The 18,393-nt window shown below is 41.3% G+C and overlaps 1 protein-coding gene across 1 annotated transcript; it reads left to right on the top strand.

Annotated features, from left to right (window-relative positions):
• Positions 1-72: 72 nt before the first annotated feature.
• LOC136631368 (myeloid cell surface antigen CD33-like) lies at positions 73-16,542 on the top strand. The gene is made up of 8 exons (XM_066605637.1): positions 73-205; positions 3,397-3,494; positions 5,786-6,178; positions 6,891-7,190; positions 8,810-8,839; positions 10,853-10,975; positions 12,678-12,733; positions 15,712-16,542. Exons 2-8 carry the CDS (start codon positions 3,425-3,427, stop codon positions 15,760-15,762), a joined length of 1,023 nt encoding a protein of 340 aa, XP_066461734.1. The 5' UTR covers positions 73-205; positions 3,397-3,424; the 3' UTR covers positions 15,763-16,542.
• Positions 16,543-18,393: the final 1,851 nt, after the last annotated feature.

Genomic DNA, 18,393 nt, shown 5'->3' with positions numbered 1-18,393 from the left:
CGTCTATTGCAATCATGGATGGGGCTGAGATCACGGCTACTTCTGCTTTCTAGCATATGCAGTTCTAGATATAGATAATCTAAAGGAGGGTAGAAAGTCAGGAGACCCACGGAGAGTAGCCGAGCTGTAAGAGCATGTAGTGAAGAAATACATCATCTACCATCAAGCCAAAGAATTCTAACTTCATTTCCTGCAAGACATAGAGGTAAGCAATGACCTGCAGGACGCCTCTCTCTAGAAGAGGTGTATTGTTAGCAAACAAGGAGGCATGGAAGTGTCTTAAGGATGAGGCAAAGCGTATGAAGGAACAAACAACCATCAGACCCGTCTGTCTTGGTTGGTAAAATCCAGCACCATAACGGGGGCCCGTTTTGATCTTTGCTACGGGGACCTGCTCTTCTGGGCTCACTACTGGTGTTCCTGGAGACTGATGCCAAGGGAATGGGAATCCATAAAGTGAATATTGCACAAAACGTACAGCATTTTATTTGAAACTATTAAAGAATAATTTTTAGAATCCTGAATACGGGCAGCCTTGTGAATCAAGTCATGCCTGGAAGGGTGAAGCTTGAGGCTGGCCACCCAGCAGATCCTTCACCATGTTCCTGACCATTTTTTAAAGTATGAATTCTCTGAAACATTGTTCTTTGTACTGAGGGTGACTGTCCTGTTTTATGTTGCTGGTGGTTAGAGCAGTATGAAGTTGATGTCAGGTTGCCTTTAAGGATATTAGTTTGTGGTCAGGGAATAAGTACATTCTTGTTTACATTCACAGGCAGCAAACCCCATGCATAGCTAGCTAGCCCTGTTCTCCGCTGAGAAGTAGATCCCATTATATCCAGTCTAGACAATGCTCTGTGAGCTAAACTTATGATCAACAGCTGCACAACTATAAACTGTAGTTTGCTCTAATGTATCAGTGTGGAGTCCATGATGTTTAGCTCAGATATTGTCTAGACTGGGTATAATGGTATCTGCTTCTCAGCTGAGAGCAAGACTAACGGTTCCTTCACGTGACCGTATTTGCACGCGTTTTTGTGTGCGTAAAATATATGCGCGCTAAACACAGACTAGAATGCCTTGATGTTAATGAGTTTGGTATCATGAGTGCGTTTTGTGTGTAAATTTCGCGTGCACAAAAAAAAGGAGGAATTGCTTTGCTTTCCTGCATTTTGGGTCCCATAGAAATCTATAGAAGGTGCACAAATACTCAAGGGGAGGCATGAAACACTTCTCCAAAATGCAGGGACCTCATTAGACTAATTAGCCTTTTAATGCCCTGAAAGGCTGTGTCACATACACATGTAAACCAGCCTCTGCATGTGCAAAAGGTACAGTGATATGCACAGACACGCGTGCAAAACAATCTAATCAAACCTTGTTCATTCACAAATAGGTTACTCTGCAGCAAGAGTTTTTGCACATATGCTCGTGTGAAGACGCACTAACTATGTATGGGGTTTACTGCCTGTGAATAAATGAGGGCTCATTCACACTTGTGACTTAATCTGTTAAAGCTTTCTGTCTCTTTGTTTCTTTATAGGAGTGAGGGAGATGGAATGAAAACAGAATTAAAAGGATCCATATTTCCCCATTGATTTCAATGGAGTTTTAAAAAACGGAAAGCTTTCAATGGAAAACTTTATTGAAATTATTAGTGGAGAAAAATAGATCTCTTTAACTCCGTTTTAATTCTGTCGAAGATGGAAAGCCTGAAAAGACGGAAAACTCTAGTGTGAATGAACCCTGAGAATATCCTCCTTCTCTGATAGCAAATTAGTATCTTGAAAATGGCGGAGAAGTGAAATGCAAAGTCTATGGCAAAGACCGCTCCATTTATACAGTGATTGAACTCGGATGATCTTTTGCCAGGCTTAGGTATATTTTCCACTAGGTAATGTTGTCAGCAGTTAAAGTGGTTTTGCAACACTATTTAGCAATGTGAAAGACTGGAATTTACAGTATATCTCTTACATGAGGTATAAAAAAAGGAAGAAGCTGAGGACGTGATGTCATAGTTTTGGAACTTTTCATCTAAACTATTTCTAAATTTTTGTTTAAAGAGACTCAGGGTCCTGTGCATGGTCTCAGAGGATAAGTGGCTTGATAAAGGCCAATTGTAGGCCGAAATGTTGCCTAAATCTGACCTATGGAACAATAAAGATTTATATGCTATTCTAAGAAACTCCTTTGCACCAATCTATGCTGCCATATCATGATGAATTTGAATACGTACTGGTTGACAGTTCACAACTAGAGATGAGCGAACGTACTCGGTAAGGCCGATTTCGCAATCGAGCACCGCGATTTTCGAGTACTTCACTACTCGGGTGAAAAGATTCGTGGGTCGCCGGGGGGCGGGGCGTGGTGGAGCGGGGGGTAGCAGCGCGGAACAGGGGGGAGCTCTCTCCCTCTCCCCCCCACTCCCCTCTGCAACCCCCCACTCACCCACGGCGCCCCCTGAATCTTTTCACCCGAGTAGTGAAGTACTCGAAAATCGCGGTGCTCGATTGCGAAATCGGCCTTACCGAGTACGTTCGCTCATCTCTATTCACAGCCTATCATTGGCTGTTGCATTTATTGAAGCTTAAACAAGGTTCCCCCCTCTGGGTGGATTTTTGTCCCATTGTGAGTGCTGCAGGCCCCTATATTGATGAAAAAGTGACATGTAGCAAGGAAGGGCTTCATAGCAAATCCTAGTGTGTTCCCTCTAACTTACAAACTGAAAGGCAGGTATTGAGGTCATGTGCGAGTCAATAAGCTAATAAGACATGATGAGAAAAAAAAATATTGAAAGAAAAACATGGAAGCCCATCATTGACATAAGCCAGGGCAATTGGCAATGCCTCTGGTATACAACAGCACACAACTACCCATAAGCTAAGCATGGTATACTTCTGTAGTAGGCTGGCTACCCATTTGCTTTTTGAGTTGTCTCATTTATGGAAAGAATTGGGGTTTGATATGATTGTGTGCTGTCAAGTAGATGAACAGTCCAAGCCTTAGCCTTCCTAATCTTCAGTATCCCACTGCTCACCCCTCCCAGTAAGCCAGAAGGAACTAGACAACTTCTTTTTAGCAGAAGGACTATCCACTCACTGTTAACTTTCATCCTATTTATTTGAACAGTTGGAATTTTATATAGTTGTGTGCAATTATGTCACCTATGGTGGTTCGCACCGTCACTAAGTTTGAAAAAATAGGGCGAAGAGCCTTGAAATTATTTCAATAATCACAATGTGTTGCAAACATATGGGATCATCAGGAACATCTATTCTATGCCTTGTTAATGACTCAGTCATCGCTACGTAAGATCGCTTCTGCGGAACGTATGCAATTTAAACAGTGGGAATGGAAATAAAGCTACTCACTAATACAATGTGTTAATGATTTTAGAGACCATTACCTGGTATACAACTTCAACATGAGAGCAATCGCAACCTGCTGTCTACATTATAAAGCAATAATACTAATTCTTTCTCTGCTATGGAGAGGTGAGTACAGAGACACGCTCTTAAATCATTTTCATTCGACTGAGTCCACCCTTTAATATGGAAATGTGGGTAAAAAATGAATTGGGCTCTGGAGACACTGTGTTAATGACCTTCATGGTATTGACTCTTGCCGTACAGTGTTAAGGTGAGTATTTTATGAAATTTAGTCTAGAGACATTCTTTTGCTCACTTTCCTAGTACTGAGTCTTCCCTTACTGTTGAAAGGAGAGTACTTTGTAGACTACAGGCACTCCATTATTTTCACTTTAGTGAGTGGAATTTCAGTGTAGATTTTTCTTGTAACATGTGGATGAAATTTATTAAAATAGGCTATTCCACTGCGAAATATCTGCTCTGTTTACATCCCATGTGCCGGTAACCCAAGAGGATGGAGAGTTGATGGGAGAGGGAATTATTATTTTCCCTCTCCCGATCCTTCTTATCTTATTATTTTTTTTTGCTTGAGTACATGAATGTTTATCAAGGCAGAAGGGTAAGGCCACAGATACACATTCTTGGTAGCCTCATACCATGCATGTGGAACTTGTGACCTGGAAGTGTAGTACCCCAGAGTTGGGGTCCCACAGCACTTCTATCACTGCTGCAGATTAAATGTCAATATTCTAAGTAAAAGATGGAAAGATGCAGGTGGTACATATTTAATTATGTGGAAATATGTGTATCCAGTCAATGGGGTTAATTGTTCATGTTCCCATTAGCTAACACTGCATGATTCAGCAGAATGCAACCTAACCCCCTCTCCCCCCTCCCCGTCAATCATCCTTAGGAAGTTCGGGGATTGGTCAGTTAGTTGGGCCCTAGGTCAGGATTGGTAGATGCAGAAAGTATAAAAGGCAGAGAGAGGGCAGGGTTAGGGAATTCCAACCAAGTCTAGCCAGCTCGATAGAGACTGAAGGACACCAGGGAGAAGAAGGAGGTCATCTATTCTAAACCAGGGTGGTGGGAAGAATAATGCAAAATGTGTGTACAAATGCAAAAGCATTATGGAGAGAAAGGTCAGGAATAAAAGGAACATAAGTTGAGTTTGGTTGAAGTGAGAACAGAGGAGAGAAAGATAAAAAATGAAGAGAGAAGCAGACAAATGAAGGGAGAAGAATCGAGTCAGTAATGTGACTACTAAACATTAGTCAAAGCTAGGCATGAAAGCTGGAAGTGTTTTACTGCAAGGTATTGCCACAGTCTCCCTGAGAAACTGTTTCAATGCTTTGTCTACTAATGTGATTTCAAGTTTTCTATTACCACAAATCAATGTGATGCAACAGTTACTGCAAGTGAATCTGAACTGTGGTTGTCTGCTGCAAAGTTGCCCTATTCCTTCTCTCTCCTGCAATAAAGAGTTGAAATTTGTTTTATCAAAAGCCTGTCTGCTGGATTACTTCCCGCCATCTACAACAGCTACACTGAGGTACCACACAATGACATTCACTGAAAAAGCCAAAAAATGCAATACCGGATAGGCTGCAAAGCAGGCACAATCGCTACACGCATAATCGCCATAGGGCAGGCACAATCGCCATAAGGCAGGCACAATCGCCACAGAACAGGTGCAATCTCCGTAAACCCTCATAGAATGCAGTCTGCCAGACTATGATTTGGAGGAGCAAATTATTCAGTGCAGACTAATGTGCAGTCATCCACTCAACCCAGCCCAGATTGGGGAGGAGCGACTGCAAACAAACACAGCCTGCACATGTGAATGATACCAAAGAAGCCAACCAAAGATGGGTGTGCCCCACCATACAGGATAGGAACTCTCACTGACATAGCCTTGGGTTGCCCTGTATCTGCAAAGTGGGCTGCACTGGCCGATATCTTGGGTTCCCCAAAATCTACAGCAAACTGCATACAAAAAAATATACTTGTATGATTTACTGAAGATTGCATTAAAGACATATACAAAATAAAAAAAACAAAATGCCATGTTACTGCAAAAACAAAGAAATGGGAGAAGCTTTCATTATCACTGATGACAAGTGGTATTTGATGAAAATGCTTAATTTGTCCCTACAATATATGCAACAAGGAGAGTCTTTTTGGCGTACGTGTGCGGGCTGACATAACTCTGCTCCCTCAACGCCATGCTCTATTTTGTGCTGATCTTTAAAATATGTTTATTCGGAAATGCCATAGCATTATAGAGTCACTCATATAGTCCTGCAATGTACACTTCTGTCCAAGGTTCATGTTGTCCATGGTTTGGATAGCATGAACCTGCTGACAGGTTCCCTTTAAGAAATTCCATTAATAATACGTCTTTTTTTTTCATTTAGATTTGGAAACAGCATTTATCAATTTTGGTGATGCTCCAAACTTGCCAGGATTCAGCGTAACGGCTCCAAGCAGTATTACAGTCCAGGCAGGACTCTGTGTGCATATTCCATGCCGTTTTAAACTTCCACCAATATACACACTCTCCAGGGAAACCCGAGGCATCTGGTTGAGGGGAAATGCCTTGACAATGAAACCTGTGGCTGTTAAGATTAGTTCTGAAGTTCCGAACAGAAGTGAGAAGTTCTTTCTCACTGGAGATATCTCAAAAGGAGATTGCTCCCTGATGATCAACGATGCGAGACAACAAGATGAGGATTATTATACTTTTAGAGTTGAGGATGGAAGCTCAAAATATACCTTCAATTCCTTCACTACCTTTGTAAAAGTGATAGGTGAGTAGATTATCTCAACTTTTCCATTGTTCCACATTATCTTCTCATTACTTACAGCTTGAAGACTCAACTACCGACACTTAACCCAATACCATTGCCTAGAGCTGGTCATACACATGAGATAGCTGTCAGCCAAATGCTGGTTTGGTTGACAGCCATTCCTCCTGACTAGTGTAGAGCAATTAATGAAATATTAAGTTTAGGAATACCCAACTTAGATTAAAATTAGCATGAATCGGGATGGAATGGGATCATTTTACAAATAATGATTGTGTCTCATAAGTCCCTGTTTCATCTGGCCATACATTTCCTCTGCAGAGGATATATAGTTTTACATGATGTTCATACATATGAAAGGGTAACCTTGTAATATCTGGGAGGCTGAGTCCAATAGTACAGGATCTGTTCTTCCTCAGCAGATACCATCTAGAGCAGCATTTCCCAAACTTTAGTCCTCATAACCCGCCAACACGTGAGGTTTTTAGGATTTTCATAGTTCAGGTAATATAATTGTCAGTGCCTCATACATTGCCATATCCTGAAAACCCAATCAGTTGGGGGTTGTGAGAACTGGAGTCTGGGAAAAACACTGATGCAGGGGGAAGTATAATACTATACAATTAAAGCATATTCTGAGTATAAATGAAACACTATGCAAATAAATATGTTCTTGAAGTTACCAGAACCTTTTAAGGTCTTTCTCTTTCGGTAGAGTTAACGGATAAACCAGAAATATCTGTTGTGGGAAGGATTGTTGCTGGTAAGGAGATAACACTGAGTTGTACGAGTCCCGGGAGATGCTCTGGAAAAGCTCCCATAATCGCATGGAAAGGAAAAGCTACTATAAAGACAGAAAAAGTATATGCATTAGGTAATGAAGATGGAACCACCACACATCAATCCAATGTCACCTTTGTTCCATCATTTGAAGATGACCAACTTGTTTTCACCTGTATAATCATCTTTGAAAGGGACGTGACTACAACTAATAGCATCTCCCTGAACATAAAAGGTGAGTTTCCTTGGAGCAGAATTTTGGTTCTCCTCGAAACGATATGTCTGAGCTACTCCGTCTTCCATTGAGAGAGATGGAGGTTTAGTACCTGACCATATCAAGTAGATAAGAGAGATTAGAAGTATTGGGAGGTTCGTGTGTGATTGTGTGAAGCTGGCAGAAGGTTTCTATAAAAGAACTTCCTTGGGTGATAAACTAAGGGTAGTTAAGCATATTTTATTAACCTGTTCAGTTATTTGTTTCAAGAAAGGCATAATTTCTGGGAAATCCCACCAAATATGAAGTAGGATATCTCCTTGGAGTCCATATCTCTTCTATCAATTATCCGGAGACATTAGGTTCAGTTTAAATAAACTATCTGGGGTATATTACCATCTAATAAGCAGTTTAAAAGAGTTTAAATGAATGTGGATACACCTAGTGAATCCATGTGAAATGTTAAAGATTTTCCTGACATCTTTTCTGAAAAAATGTGTTTTTCAAGTCTCTCTCCCATTGTCTAAGAAACCAAGATTTGTTAGAAGAGGAGTCTAGCAGTAGTCCCTCATATAACTTTGTCATTAGTTTATTCGGTTGTTAAGTAAGCCGCTGGCCCCATTGAAATTCAATGAATGACTCAGCACTGCCTCTGATTGGTTGAGCTCTGTGACCAATCACAGGCAACGCTCAGCTGTCATTCAATGAATGGTTGAGTGCTGCCTGTGATTGGCTGAGTGCTCAGCCAATCAGAAACAGCCCTTTCAGGAGGCAAGAATTTTAAATGACAGTGACGGGGGAGCCAAGCGACAAGACACGCTGGAGCCCCGACAGTGGCGGAGAGGTGAGTATATATATTTTTAATATTTTACAGCAGCTAGAGATGTGGGGGTTGCCTGCATCCCATTGCTTTCAATGGGGCTGGCTGCAGCGCTGGTCCTATTGGAAGCAATGGAATAAGATTGCAATTCTCTGCCACAGCTGTGACAGCTGGGGCAGGTGATTCCTTCATCCCCGCAGGGTGTCCCCTTGTCACTGAACACTGTGACAGTGCTGTCACAGTGTTCAGTGATGAGGGGACTTCCCGCGGGGAATCTTTAAGGGCAGCATGGACCTTGCTGCTGTACGCATGTCCTATCTTTTGCTAGTGCAAAGAATTTGCGCCTGTGAAAGGTGGACATGTGAACACATCATAGGGAACCAATGGTTCTATCAGCCGCGCTTTTTTTGCGCAGATAGCTGTGCACAAAAAAACGCTCGTCTGACTTCGCCCCTAGGCAGGTGGTTTTAATGTTGTTGCTGATTGGTACAGTGTATCTTCTTCACAGTAGAACCATCACTTTATCAACGTATGCTTTTTCCATGGCTGGTGAGTTTAAAATATGGCTAGTAATAGTATGTGCTATGTTAGTAGAATCATTAGTATGATAGTACAGTTTTAATAGTCACTGTTATATTGGTAATAGTAGAAGTATTATTATTCTGCAATAATAGAAATATTTGTAAAAATAACAATCTAGCAGCGGTAGTGATCTATTAGTAGTTAGAGTAATTGTAATCTAGTAGCTGTAGTAGTCTATTAGTTTGCTATAGATAACTTTACAGTCACAGTAAAACAGTCACTTGTAATTTTTCCACAGATGCTGCTTCCACGGACATATCGATGCCTGGTGAGTCTACATATATGGCTATTAAAAGTATTTGTTGTACTGCTACACATAGTAGTGGCTGTTGTAATAGTAATAGAAGTATTATAGTAGTAATAGCAATATTTTTACACAAGCATATTTACGCGTATTTTTGTGTGCACAAAATGTAAGTATGCAATATGCAGTGATTTTAATGGGATTATTCACATTTCCGTATTTTGTGTGCACATTTAGAGGGGGCCGGGAGCTCAGTTACTGCTCCTGGCTTTTCCATCCTCCACCCCCCCTGGACACGAGGACAACGTATATCGGCTCAGCGTAAAAACCGAGCCGATATACGTTCGTGTGACTTCACCCTTAGCATGTGCGGAAAAAAAACACCACATGCTCTACTTTTATGTGTATTTGTGCACCAAAGATTCCCATGGGATTCTATGATGGGTGTGCAAATGCGTGTGCAAAATGTAAGGTGATGCGTGAAACACTGTGCAATTCTGCTGAAAAAAGAAGACTTCTGGAACTCATTAGCTGAATTAGCCATTTAAATCTGGGCATGCCTTGCTCGCGAAAAAAATAGAGTAAAATATGCAGACATGTGCAAAAAAGACTTGTTCACAGCGCAAGTATGTTGCACTAAGGTGTGTGCAATTACCTTAGCTCAGTGGACTGATTATGTATTTATTTCTTCAATAGCTGAGAGCTGCCCCTGATTGGTCCCTGCGCTGAGCCAATCAGAGGCAGCACTCACTCACCCATTCATGAATTCATGAATGGGTGAGTGAGAGCTGCCTCTGATTGGTGAGGGCTGTGACCAATCAGAGGCAGCCCATTCAGCAGGCGGGGATTTTAAATCACCGCCTGCTGAATACTACTCAGAGCAGTTCAGGAGAACTGCCGTCCGGCCGCGGCTGAACTCCGGCTGCAGGGACAAGGTGAGTATATATATTTTTTTTATTTTTACACATTTTTGGACGATTTTCAGGGAAGGGCTTATATTTTTAAGCCCTTCCCTATAATTCATCCTGCACTCGCCGGCAGCCTATTGCTTTCAATGGAGCCGGCTGTATTGCCGGCTCCATTGAATTCAATGGGCGAACATCATTCTTCTCTGCCACAGCTGTTACAGCTGTGGCAGAGGAGAATGATTTTTGTAGTATATGTTCTCAATGGGGTCGGCGCTGCTGCCGCCGGCCCCATTGAGCGCATATAGAGAACACAAGGAATCGCAGATCGCAGATAGGCGCGATCTGCGATTTCTCGTGTCCTATAATTTATCGTACATCCGCATAAAAAGCGTCCATGTGTCCGATACCATTGCAAAGCAATGGTTCTAAATATGCGCAGATCACATGCGCATGCGCAAATCGCGGGAAAAAACGCCCGTGTGACCGAGGCCTAAGAGCCATAAAAGCCCCATTTAACACTCTGAGGGTATTATGCAGGGCTGTTATGGCCCTTAGACAGTGTTATACAGCAGTGTTCAGGATTAGTGTTGAGAGAACCGATGCAGTAGAACCCAGTTTCGGGTAGAACTTTGCTAAAAACTCAATTTGAGTTTGTGCTAAACCGAACTTCTAGCAAAGTTCTACCCAAAACAGGCTTTTATTGGTTTGGTTTGCTCAACACTAATCCTGAGAGTTCAGGCACTTACAGCATCCAGTAGCTGATTGATAGTAACTCTCTAGCCCTGTGATGCCCCCAAAATGAGAGCTAGTGTTTTCTATATCCTGTCACGGAGTAACTGCCCTGACAAATGTGACCCTGTGCTATTCCTAACTACATTGAGAAGTCTTTAAATCAGTCTTATTTTTCCAATTGCATCCAACCAAGTCTCCTTAGAGGACTTCACAACAACAGGGTTAACCAAGAACCAACCATCTAGTAGGACTGGCTTAAGTTCTCTAGTTTGACTGTTGTGTGATATAATCACCAACCACTTAGTGGATGAGGTGATTTTACACTGCTCTCATGTAATTCTAACCACAGATTGACCTTTGAATTTACTGATGCTGCAATTCACAAATATATCTGTAGTTTGCAGGTCTGTGGATTCTAAAATCATCGTTGGAATGGTTGTTGGTAATGTTTTGATCCTGATCCTGATTATTGTGGTGACTTACTGCTTTTTGAAGAGAAACATGGAAAAAAGACCATTAGGTAATTGTAGATTCTGCAGCTATCTGGAGGACACAATAACACCATGCTTAGTGCCATAAGAACATATTGCTGGTTCCTTAACAGACCCATCATATAAGCCTGTCTTCTGGTTGTCGAGGTAAACCTGAGAAAACACAACTTCCCCAGTCGCATCATGGTGTCAGTCATGGTTACCCCACTGGTTATATTATCACATTGCCCCATAACCGTTCCAACTAGTGCATCAGTAAGAGTCTTGTCCCCACCCCCAGGGACATGAAGAAGTGCTCTCATATGAGTACTAGCCTCAGTGCCTCAAAACGTTTGATCAATGGTGCCCCCATAACTGTGAAATAATTATTACTTATCAATCTTCTGACCAGAAATTTTACTCCCTTCCTTACCAGGCATGAGGCACCTGGATGAATATAGTCTATGGGTAGTCAGAAACTAGTTAAAGATACTGAGGAAGCTCTTCTAACGACTTGCATCTGTACAGACCTTGTCGTAAAGTGTGCTAAAATGGGAAGCATTTTTGGGTGCATAACATGAAGATTGAGACATAGATATGAAGCAAATTCACCGACAAGAGTAACCTACTATGCCTAGCTAGCCATGTGGATGTAGCTTGGCAGAAAGGGCCACGGCTTAAATGAGCTCAGTGACTCCATCAGTGCCAGTCACAGGTTCCAAATAGAGATGAGCGAGCGTACTCGGATAAGCGGTACTCGCTCGAGTAATTGGCTTTATCCGAGTATCGCTGTGCTCGGGGCTAAAGATTCGGGTGCCGCTGCGGCTGACAGGTGAGTCGCAGCGGGGAGCAGGGGAGAGCGGACGGGAGAGAAGGAGAGAAAGATCTCCCCTCCGTTCCTCCCCGCTCTCCCCTGCAGCTCCCCGCTCCGTGCCGTCACCCGAATCTTTAGCCCCGAGCACAGCGGTACTCGGATAAAGGCAATTACTCGAGCGAGTACCGCTTATCCGAGTACGCTCGCTCATCTCTAGTTCCAAAGCATGGTCAATGGCTTTCTGTACAGAATAAAGTATGCAAATAGGGAAAGGAAAAGTACCTCGACAGCGCCACCTTGTGGAAGGTAGCTTTTCCATCTCTAATTTGCATACTTTTTCTTAGGAAACATTGCACAAACGTATTTAAGACTCCCTACATCAACTTGGCCCTCTGCTCAAGGTGAAACTTTATCCCCCAGACCCATTTTAAAGGCTATTCTGAGCCAGCCAGTACTCTGCTCTGCATGACAAGTGGCAAACACCCTGAAACAGACTATCTGCAGATGGTTGTCTTTTTCTTCTGAAGAACATTCAAGTTTGGCTTATAGCCTTAGTAATGTTATAAGGCATGCTGAAATGTTAACCACTAACTTAAAGGGAAGTTGTCTTCCAATAAGTGGTGCTGTGGAGGTACTTTTACATCCCCTATTTGCATGCTTTTTCCCAGGATACATTGCATGGCATATATAAGACTCCCTGCACTAACTTGGTTCTCTCCTCAGGAGAAACTTTATTTCCCTTGTCTATAAAATCATCTTTCATAGTTGCGAAAAAATATATATACTTCCATTGGATGTTAGTTAACAAATGAAGCAGAGCTGTTGATTAACGCAGCAAAGCAGAATTTGTTAATAGTCATAAATGTGGTTTTCTATATGACTAGAATATACTAATGTACATTAATTTACATCTCACCTACATCCACAATATTTTCCAGGAAATGATTCTCAAACTCAAGTCTCTGGAACACAACGGACGGAAAGACCTTATCAGGTATATTAGTTATAACTGTAGCAGAAGAAGTAACAGCCTAAACTAGTATAATGTATTAATCATGTATTCATGGCATTCAATAATGTGTTTTTCTCTAATCTCTGCTCTCTTACGACCCCTTTTTATGTGCCCTAGGACACTAAAGAGAAATTTATAAAGAAATATCCAACCTAGTATACATTTCTGGTATTAGTTACAACCCTCCCAACAATCCAAGCCAAAAGTCTTAAAATACTTGCATAAACACGCTTTGCACAAAATTTTGCGAGTTTTTTATGCCAGAAACTGGTGTAAAACGTTTCATGAATATCTAGGCTACAGGCATTAAGGCCTACCATCAAGGTTACAGTCTAGACTTTATCATTGACTTTAGATAGGGAGTGCTGGTAGCCGCTTTTGTATTGAGAGTGAGGGCTGTGGCATTTTTCGGCACAGCAGTTTTTGTATCTTTATAGCTGCGTGCAGTAACAATTTATTGGCTATTACAATCGGGCCACCCGTGAGGGATAATGCTGCAACTTTGCTCCCTAGAATTTTGGGGGATTTTTTCCTTTCTATCGACCCTGGTCAAAACAGGACTAGGTTCGACAGATGTCCCTCCTCTCCCACTATTGGGGTTTGTCTGACACTCCTTTATGCTGCTTTCTTTTTGACTATATCTGCAATCAGACCCAATAATTTAGCTACGGTTCCTGATGAGCTGTACCATGTACAGTGAAATGCATTGAACCACGTACCACCAAACTGTAAAGTCGTATCCAATTATCATGAACAAAGACGCATTTCCTATGCGTCCAAAAGGGTGATTGCCAATTCATTCTATATATATTTTTTCTCTTCGGCTGGAACATCTGGGTTAACAATAATCTTCCTCTTTACCCAGTTGATGACTTTGCATAGCAAATTCTATCTGAAGTCTTTTTACTATATCTTCACTTGGAAATCAATTTGAGGGGTATATCACTCCCCATATTATTGGATGACTGTGAACTTTTTTGACCCCTATTGCTCCCATATATCACCACACTTCTATAAATACAATTTCGTTGTAGTGTGGCGATGAGTTGTGTGTGCATCTGAGCCCAATGTATATATAAAATAATTTTAATATACTATTAATAAAATTTTTTGATTTTAGTATAGTTATGTCTATTCTGTGAAGGGCTTCTGATTAAAGGGGTTGTCCCGCGCCGAAACGGGTTTTTTTTTTTTTCAACCCCCCCCCCCGTTCGGCGCGAGACAACCCCGATGCAGGGAGGTAAAGAAAGCTCACCGGAGCGCTTACCTGAATCCCCGCGCTCCGGTGACTTCTCTACTCACCGCTGAAGATGGCCTCTTCCTCCGTGGACCGCAGCTCTTCTGTGCGGTCCACTGCCGATTCCAGCCTCCTGATTGGCTGGAATCGGCACGTGACGGGGCGGAGCTACACGGAGCTACACGGAGCCCCATAGAAGACTGCAGAAGACCCGGACTGCGCAAGCGCGGCTAATTTGGCCATCGGAGGGCGAAAATTAGTCGGCACCATGGAGACGAGGACGCCAGCAACGGAACAGGTAAGTATAAAACTTTTTATAACTTCTGCATGGCTCATAATTAATGCACAATGTACATTACAAAGTGCATTATTATGGCCATGCAGAAGTGTACAGACCCACTTGCTGCCTCGGGACAACCCCTTTAAATATAGACTGTTCTCTGCCTCTTTATATGGAGGGTATTTATGTGCTGCTGTTTGAACTACAGAAAAGAACAGCATAATAAACTCATTCTTTCCTGGGCATCCTGTGCAGCAGCACATATACATATGGGGATATAGCGAAATCCCTTGAGGTGGGAAATACCAGAAATCAAAACTGAACAACCACAGGATGAATCTTCTCCATAGAGAAGTTTCTTTTCTGTTGTCCTCTGTTTTTGTATGAAGTGATAATGGGGTCTCTCAGCCACCTAGCACATCCTATTAGGAGGAACAACAAAAAACACAAGGGAGGAGGAGCTAAATCCCTTCTTATTGAGTTTGTTCAAAATTTAAATGAACTCTTCATGTCACCTGCGGCAGAGGAATAAATCCTCATATGTATATGTGCTGCTGTGCAGGACGTTCAGGAAATATATAATTGAAGCAAAGCCACTGCAGAATTTACCAGGACACTAAATATATATTTTAACTTTCAGCAGCAGTTCAATCATTTTTCTTTAAAGTGAACGTTCACCATTTAACAACATGTTGTAGGCCCAACATTTCGTGCTGATTAGTTATTTGGTAAATCTTTATAGCAGTAAGAACTTAGTTTTTCTGATATTGAGCTCCAAATCCCATGTATAGACTGAGATAAAGAGGAGCTATCACCAGATTAGTCCTATTGCTTTTATTGAAAAAACGTGAAAGACTTGAATTGAAAGACATTTTCATTAATTGTGAACTGTATAGACATACTCTGCTTTGTATAATGACTTTGGCTCATTATTATAAGTAATTTGTTTTCTCACTGTGTATGTTCTTGAAACATTCGAAATTCAAAATCATATATTTTTCATTATTGATGTCCTGACCAGAAGAGCAAACTTTTTTGGAATGAAAGCTATTTTCCATGATATTTAATAAGCCAACAGAAACAAGTAAACTTTTCTTAGGCACAAAAATCGCATTGACTAGTGAAATAATATACGGTTCACCACTGACATCCTGTGCACAAACAGCATTTAATCGTAGCAATTACACACTCAACAGTTGAATGCAATACATGACATAGTAGAGTATGTCAACCATAACTATACACAGTTAGAGAATACAGTGATGGGCGTATTGGTCCACATCGATGATTAACAACCCACTTACAAGCTGATTGTTAAGTGACTTATTTTTTTTTTTTTTAGAAAAAAACAGGTACCGGATACTCATATTTTAAACTGCATTGTATCTTCCATACTTGATACAGTAAGTCTAATGATGTCTTTTGTGACCCTTTCTTTTCAAGGACTTAATAGGACAGACGAATGACATCTACTATAGCATAAGGACACAATGATGATACAGGAAGAGCCTCACATTTTAGAAAATACATCATGGGATACAATCCCAGCAAAACAGAATTTCTAAGCTTCAAATATTGAAAATGTCATTATTTCAAGAATGTGTTGTATACTGTAAGATGTTTTGTTGATATCACATCATTATTTGTCCATAAAGCCATGTATATTTATATATGTAACCTATAAATGTAGCAGTTTTATGTAATAAGCCTACAGTACTTGAGAGATGGGTTCCAAGTCTCATGTTTGACAACCATTATTGTTTTCCCCTGTTTCATGCTTCTCTCGGACGTTCTGCCCCCTTCAAGAGAGCTATACAGGGACTTGAGGTATGCCTTAGACTTATAGTAACGGAGTTCTACGAAGCTACGAAGCACCAGTGTAATTTTATAGAGCCATTCTGTACCTCCATATGCCTCCAATTTCAGAATATTTATATTGTATAGAGGCATCAAATGTTACATCTTTTCATAATCTTTACCTCCAGAGCTTTTAGATACTCAAGTTTGTACCGTTGTGAGTTGGAAATCATGCAGCGACTGGTACTGCACTCATTCTGTGGACTACACTATTTTCTATTTTGAGCAGATTGGACAACCATGTGCTTTCAGCTTTCATAAAATAAAGAGGGTAAATTGTCCTGTTATTTTCATGTGATTGTCTATTTCTTGCTTACTTTTAATATTGTAGGACCAGCCGCTGATTGTCATTCTAATTCTAATTGTTATACTACTGCACAATATGTGTAGTGCAACAAGATGAACTTATTCAATAAAGTGTCCTTGACTCAATGTGGCTCCTGTTTGCTAGATGTATACTGTATCTAGAGTACTGGATGCTATCAATATATACCATAGGTAATCAACATGCCCATTTGACATGTCACTGCCAATGTAGCATATTCATGATGGTTTAAATACACATTTACCTGAAGGTTCTGATTCATTACTTTCATTTCTAGTCCTTCATGTTGTAATCCTGGATGCAATCATTATTATAATCATCTATCCAATGCACGTCTACAGATATTGTTTACTGGGTTGCACAAATGATTTGCAACATCAACTTACAATGGGACTTTTTGAAGACGAGTCTGAAGGATAAGTGTAGAAATTTTCTATTAGCTAATCTGATAAACATCCTGGAGCAGTGATGTACCTATTGCAGAAGAAGAGCACGCTACTGCTACAGTGACTATTGTGTGTGGTGGCCCGGCACAGAGCTGACATTGTCATAGTGACTGCCTGGTTACAATAGCTTAGAAATCCAGATGAGAGTAGCTCACCCTAGTTGTGGTTGAAGGCAGCCATAGTCTAACTAATGCGACAATGCTCTGTAAATATTCACAGAATGATTGAAAACTCAATTGATTTCATAATAACATTAAAGTTGAAAAAACATAGGTCTATGAAGTTGAACCCATTATTCTAAAAAGTTGATCCAGTGAAAGACCTAACAACCCTATGAAGTACTATAGTTTCCTAATTGGTTCATATTAAGGGGAAAAATCCTTCTTGCTTTTCACAAATTCTGCTATAAGCCCCAGTATAGCAGACTGTCTACTAAAGTAGAAGTAAAGTAGTGTCCACACAGTTTTCCAGCATTTTAGTCACTTCTGTCCTGTTTTACATTCAATTCACCACAGTAGTACTAATCTAACAGAACTACCACCAAAGGTAGTCAAAAAGTAACGCCAGCAACAAAGGAGTGCCAAACAATAGGTGAAAGTTGTGATGAGCAAACTTTTCAAAAGTTGGGTTTAGTTGGTTTGTCAAATTTGAGGAAGAAGTTTGGTTCAGGCCGAATTAGTTTAAACGAAACAGAACTGCACCAATACCCCTGAAACTATTGTGTAACACTGTATAAGAACCATGAAATGCCTTTACAATACTCTTGGGTTACCTAGAAGGGTATCTAAGTACTTTTGAACTGTTTAAGGCAACATTACCTAACCCCTTAGTGACAACCCATACGTGTTTTAATGTCCTGAGTGTCTGGGCTTTCATCCATGGGGCCATAAAAACAGGCTCGCCTTGTGTATTAAAGCCAGGGGGTCTGTGCATGTGACAGCTACCTGCTATCGGCTGCCAGATAGATAATGGCGATCGCATAGAAGTGTAAAAAGAGTTAAACAAAGTTAAAGTTTCAGCTCCCCTCACGAATCAAGTTAATGTGGGGAGGTAATAGTACTCACCTCCATCCTCCGCGATGTCCCACGGTGTTCTCGTCCTTCCGGGACTTGACGCCATCTTCTGCGCATGCGCACCTGACATAAAGTGTCGGGCGCATGCGCAGAAGGCCAGGGACCCCGGGAAATTTAAAATCTCCCTGCTCCCAGCTAGCAAGAGTAGCCAAGAGCATGGGGATGTCAGCGGGGACTGCAATATGTGGTCCCCGGTCACATTATCGACATTATCCAATGGATAACAGCGATCAAGTATAAGTAAACAAAAGTTAAAGTTTCACCTCCCATGATGGATGTGATTCATGAGGGGAGGTGAAATTAGTTACCTAAGGCCTCCGGCGATGTCCCCCGATGGGATCTTCATTCACGGACCCTTCTCCAGTTTCTGCACATACGCCCATCAGCAAGATGGTTAACGCAAGTGCAGAAGCTGGGGAAGGCC

Source organism: Eleutherodactylus coqui, chromosome 6 (assembly GCF_035609145.1).
Source record: "Eleutherodactylus coqui strain aEleCoq1 chromosome 6, aEleCoq1.hap1, whole genome shotgun sequence".
NCBI classification, from domain to species: domain Eukaryota; kingdom Metazoa; phylum Chordata; class Amphibia; order Anura; family Eleutherodactylidae; genus Eleutherodactylus; species Eleutherodactylus coqui.
The sequence above is the reverse complement of the archived record's forward strand: the minus strand, read 5'-3'. Positions and strand labels throughout refer to the sequence as shown.

Excerpts from the sequence above, each read along its gene's own strand:
- LOC136631368 (XM_066605637.1), top strand. The coding sequence starts at position 3,425 with ATGAGAGCAATCGCAACCTGCTGTCTACATTATAAAGCAATAATACTA. Across the intron at positions 7,191-8,809 it reads CATCTCCCTGAACATAAAAG|ATGCTGCTTCCACGGACATA; the intron begins GTGAGTTTCCTT and ends ATTTTTCCACAG. Across the intron at positions 8,840-10,852 it reads CACGGACATATCGATGCCTG|TTTGCAGGTCTGTGGATTCT; the intron begins GTGAGTCTACAT and ends ATATATCTGTAG.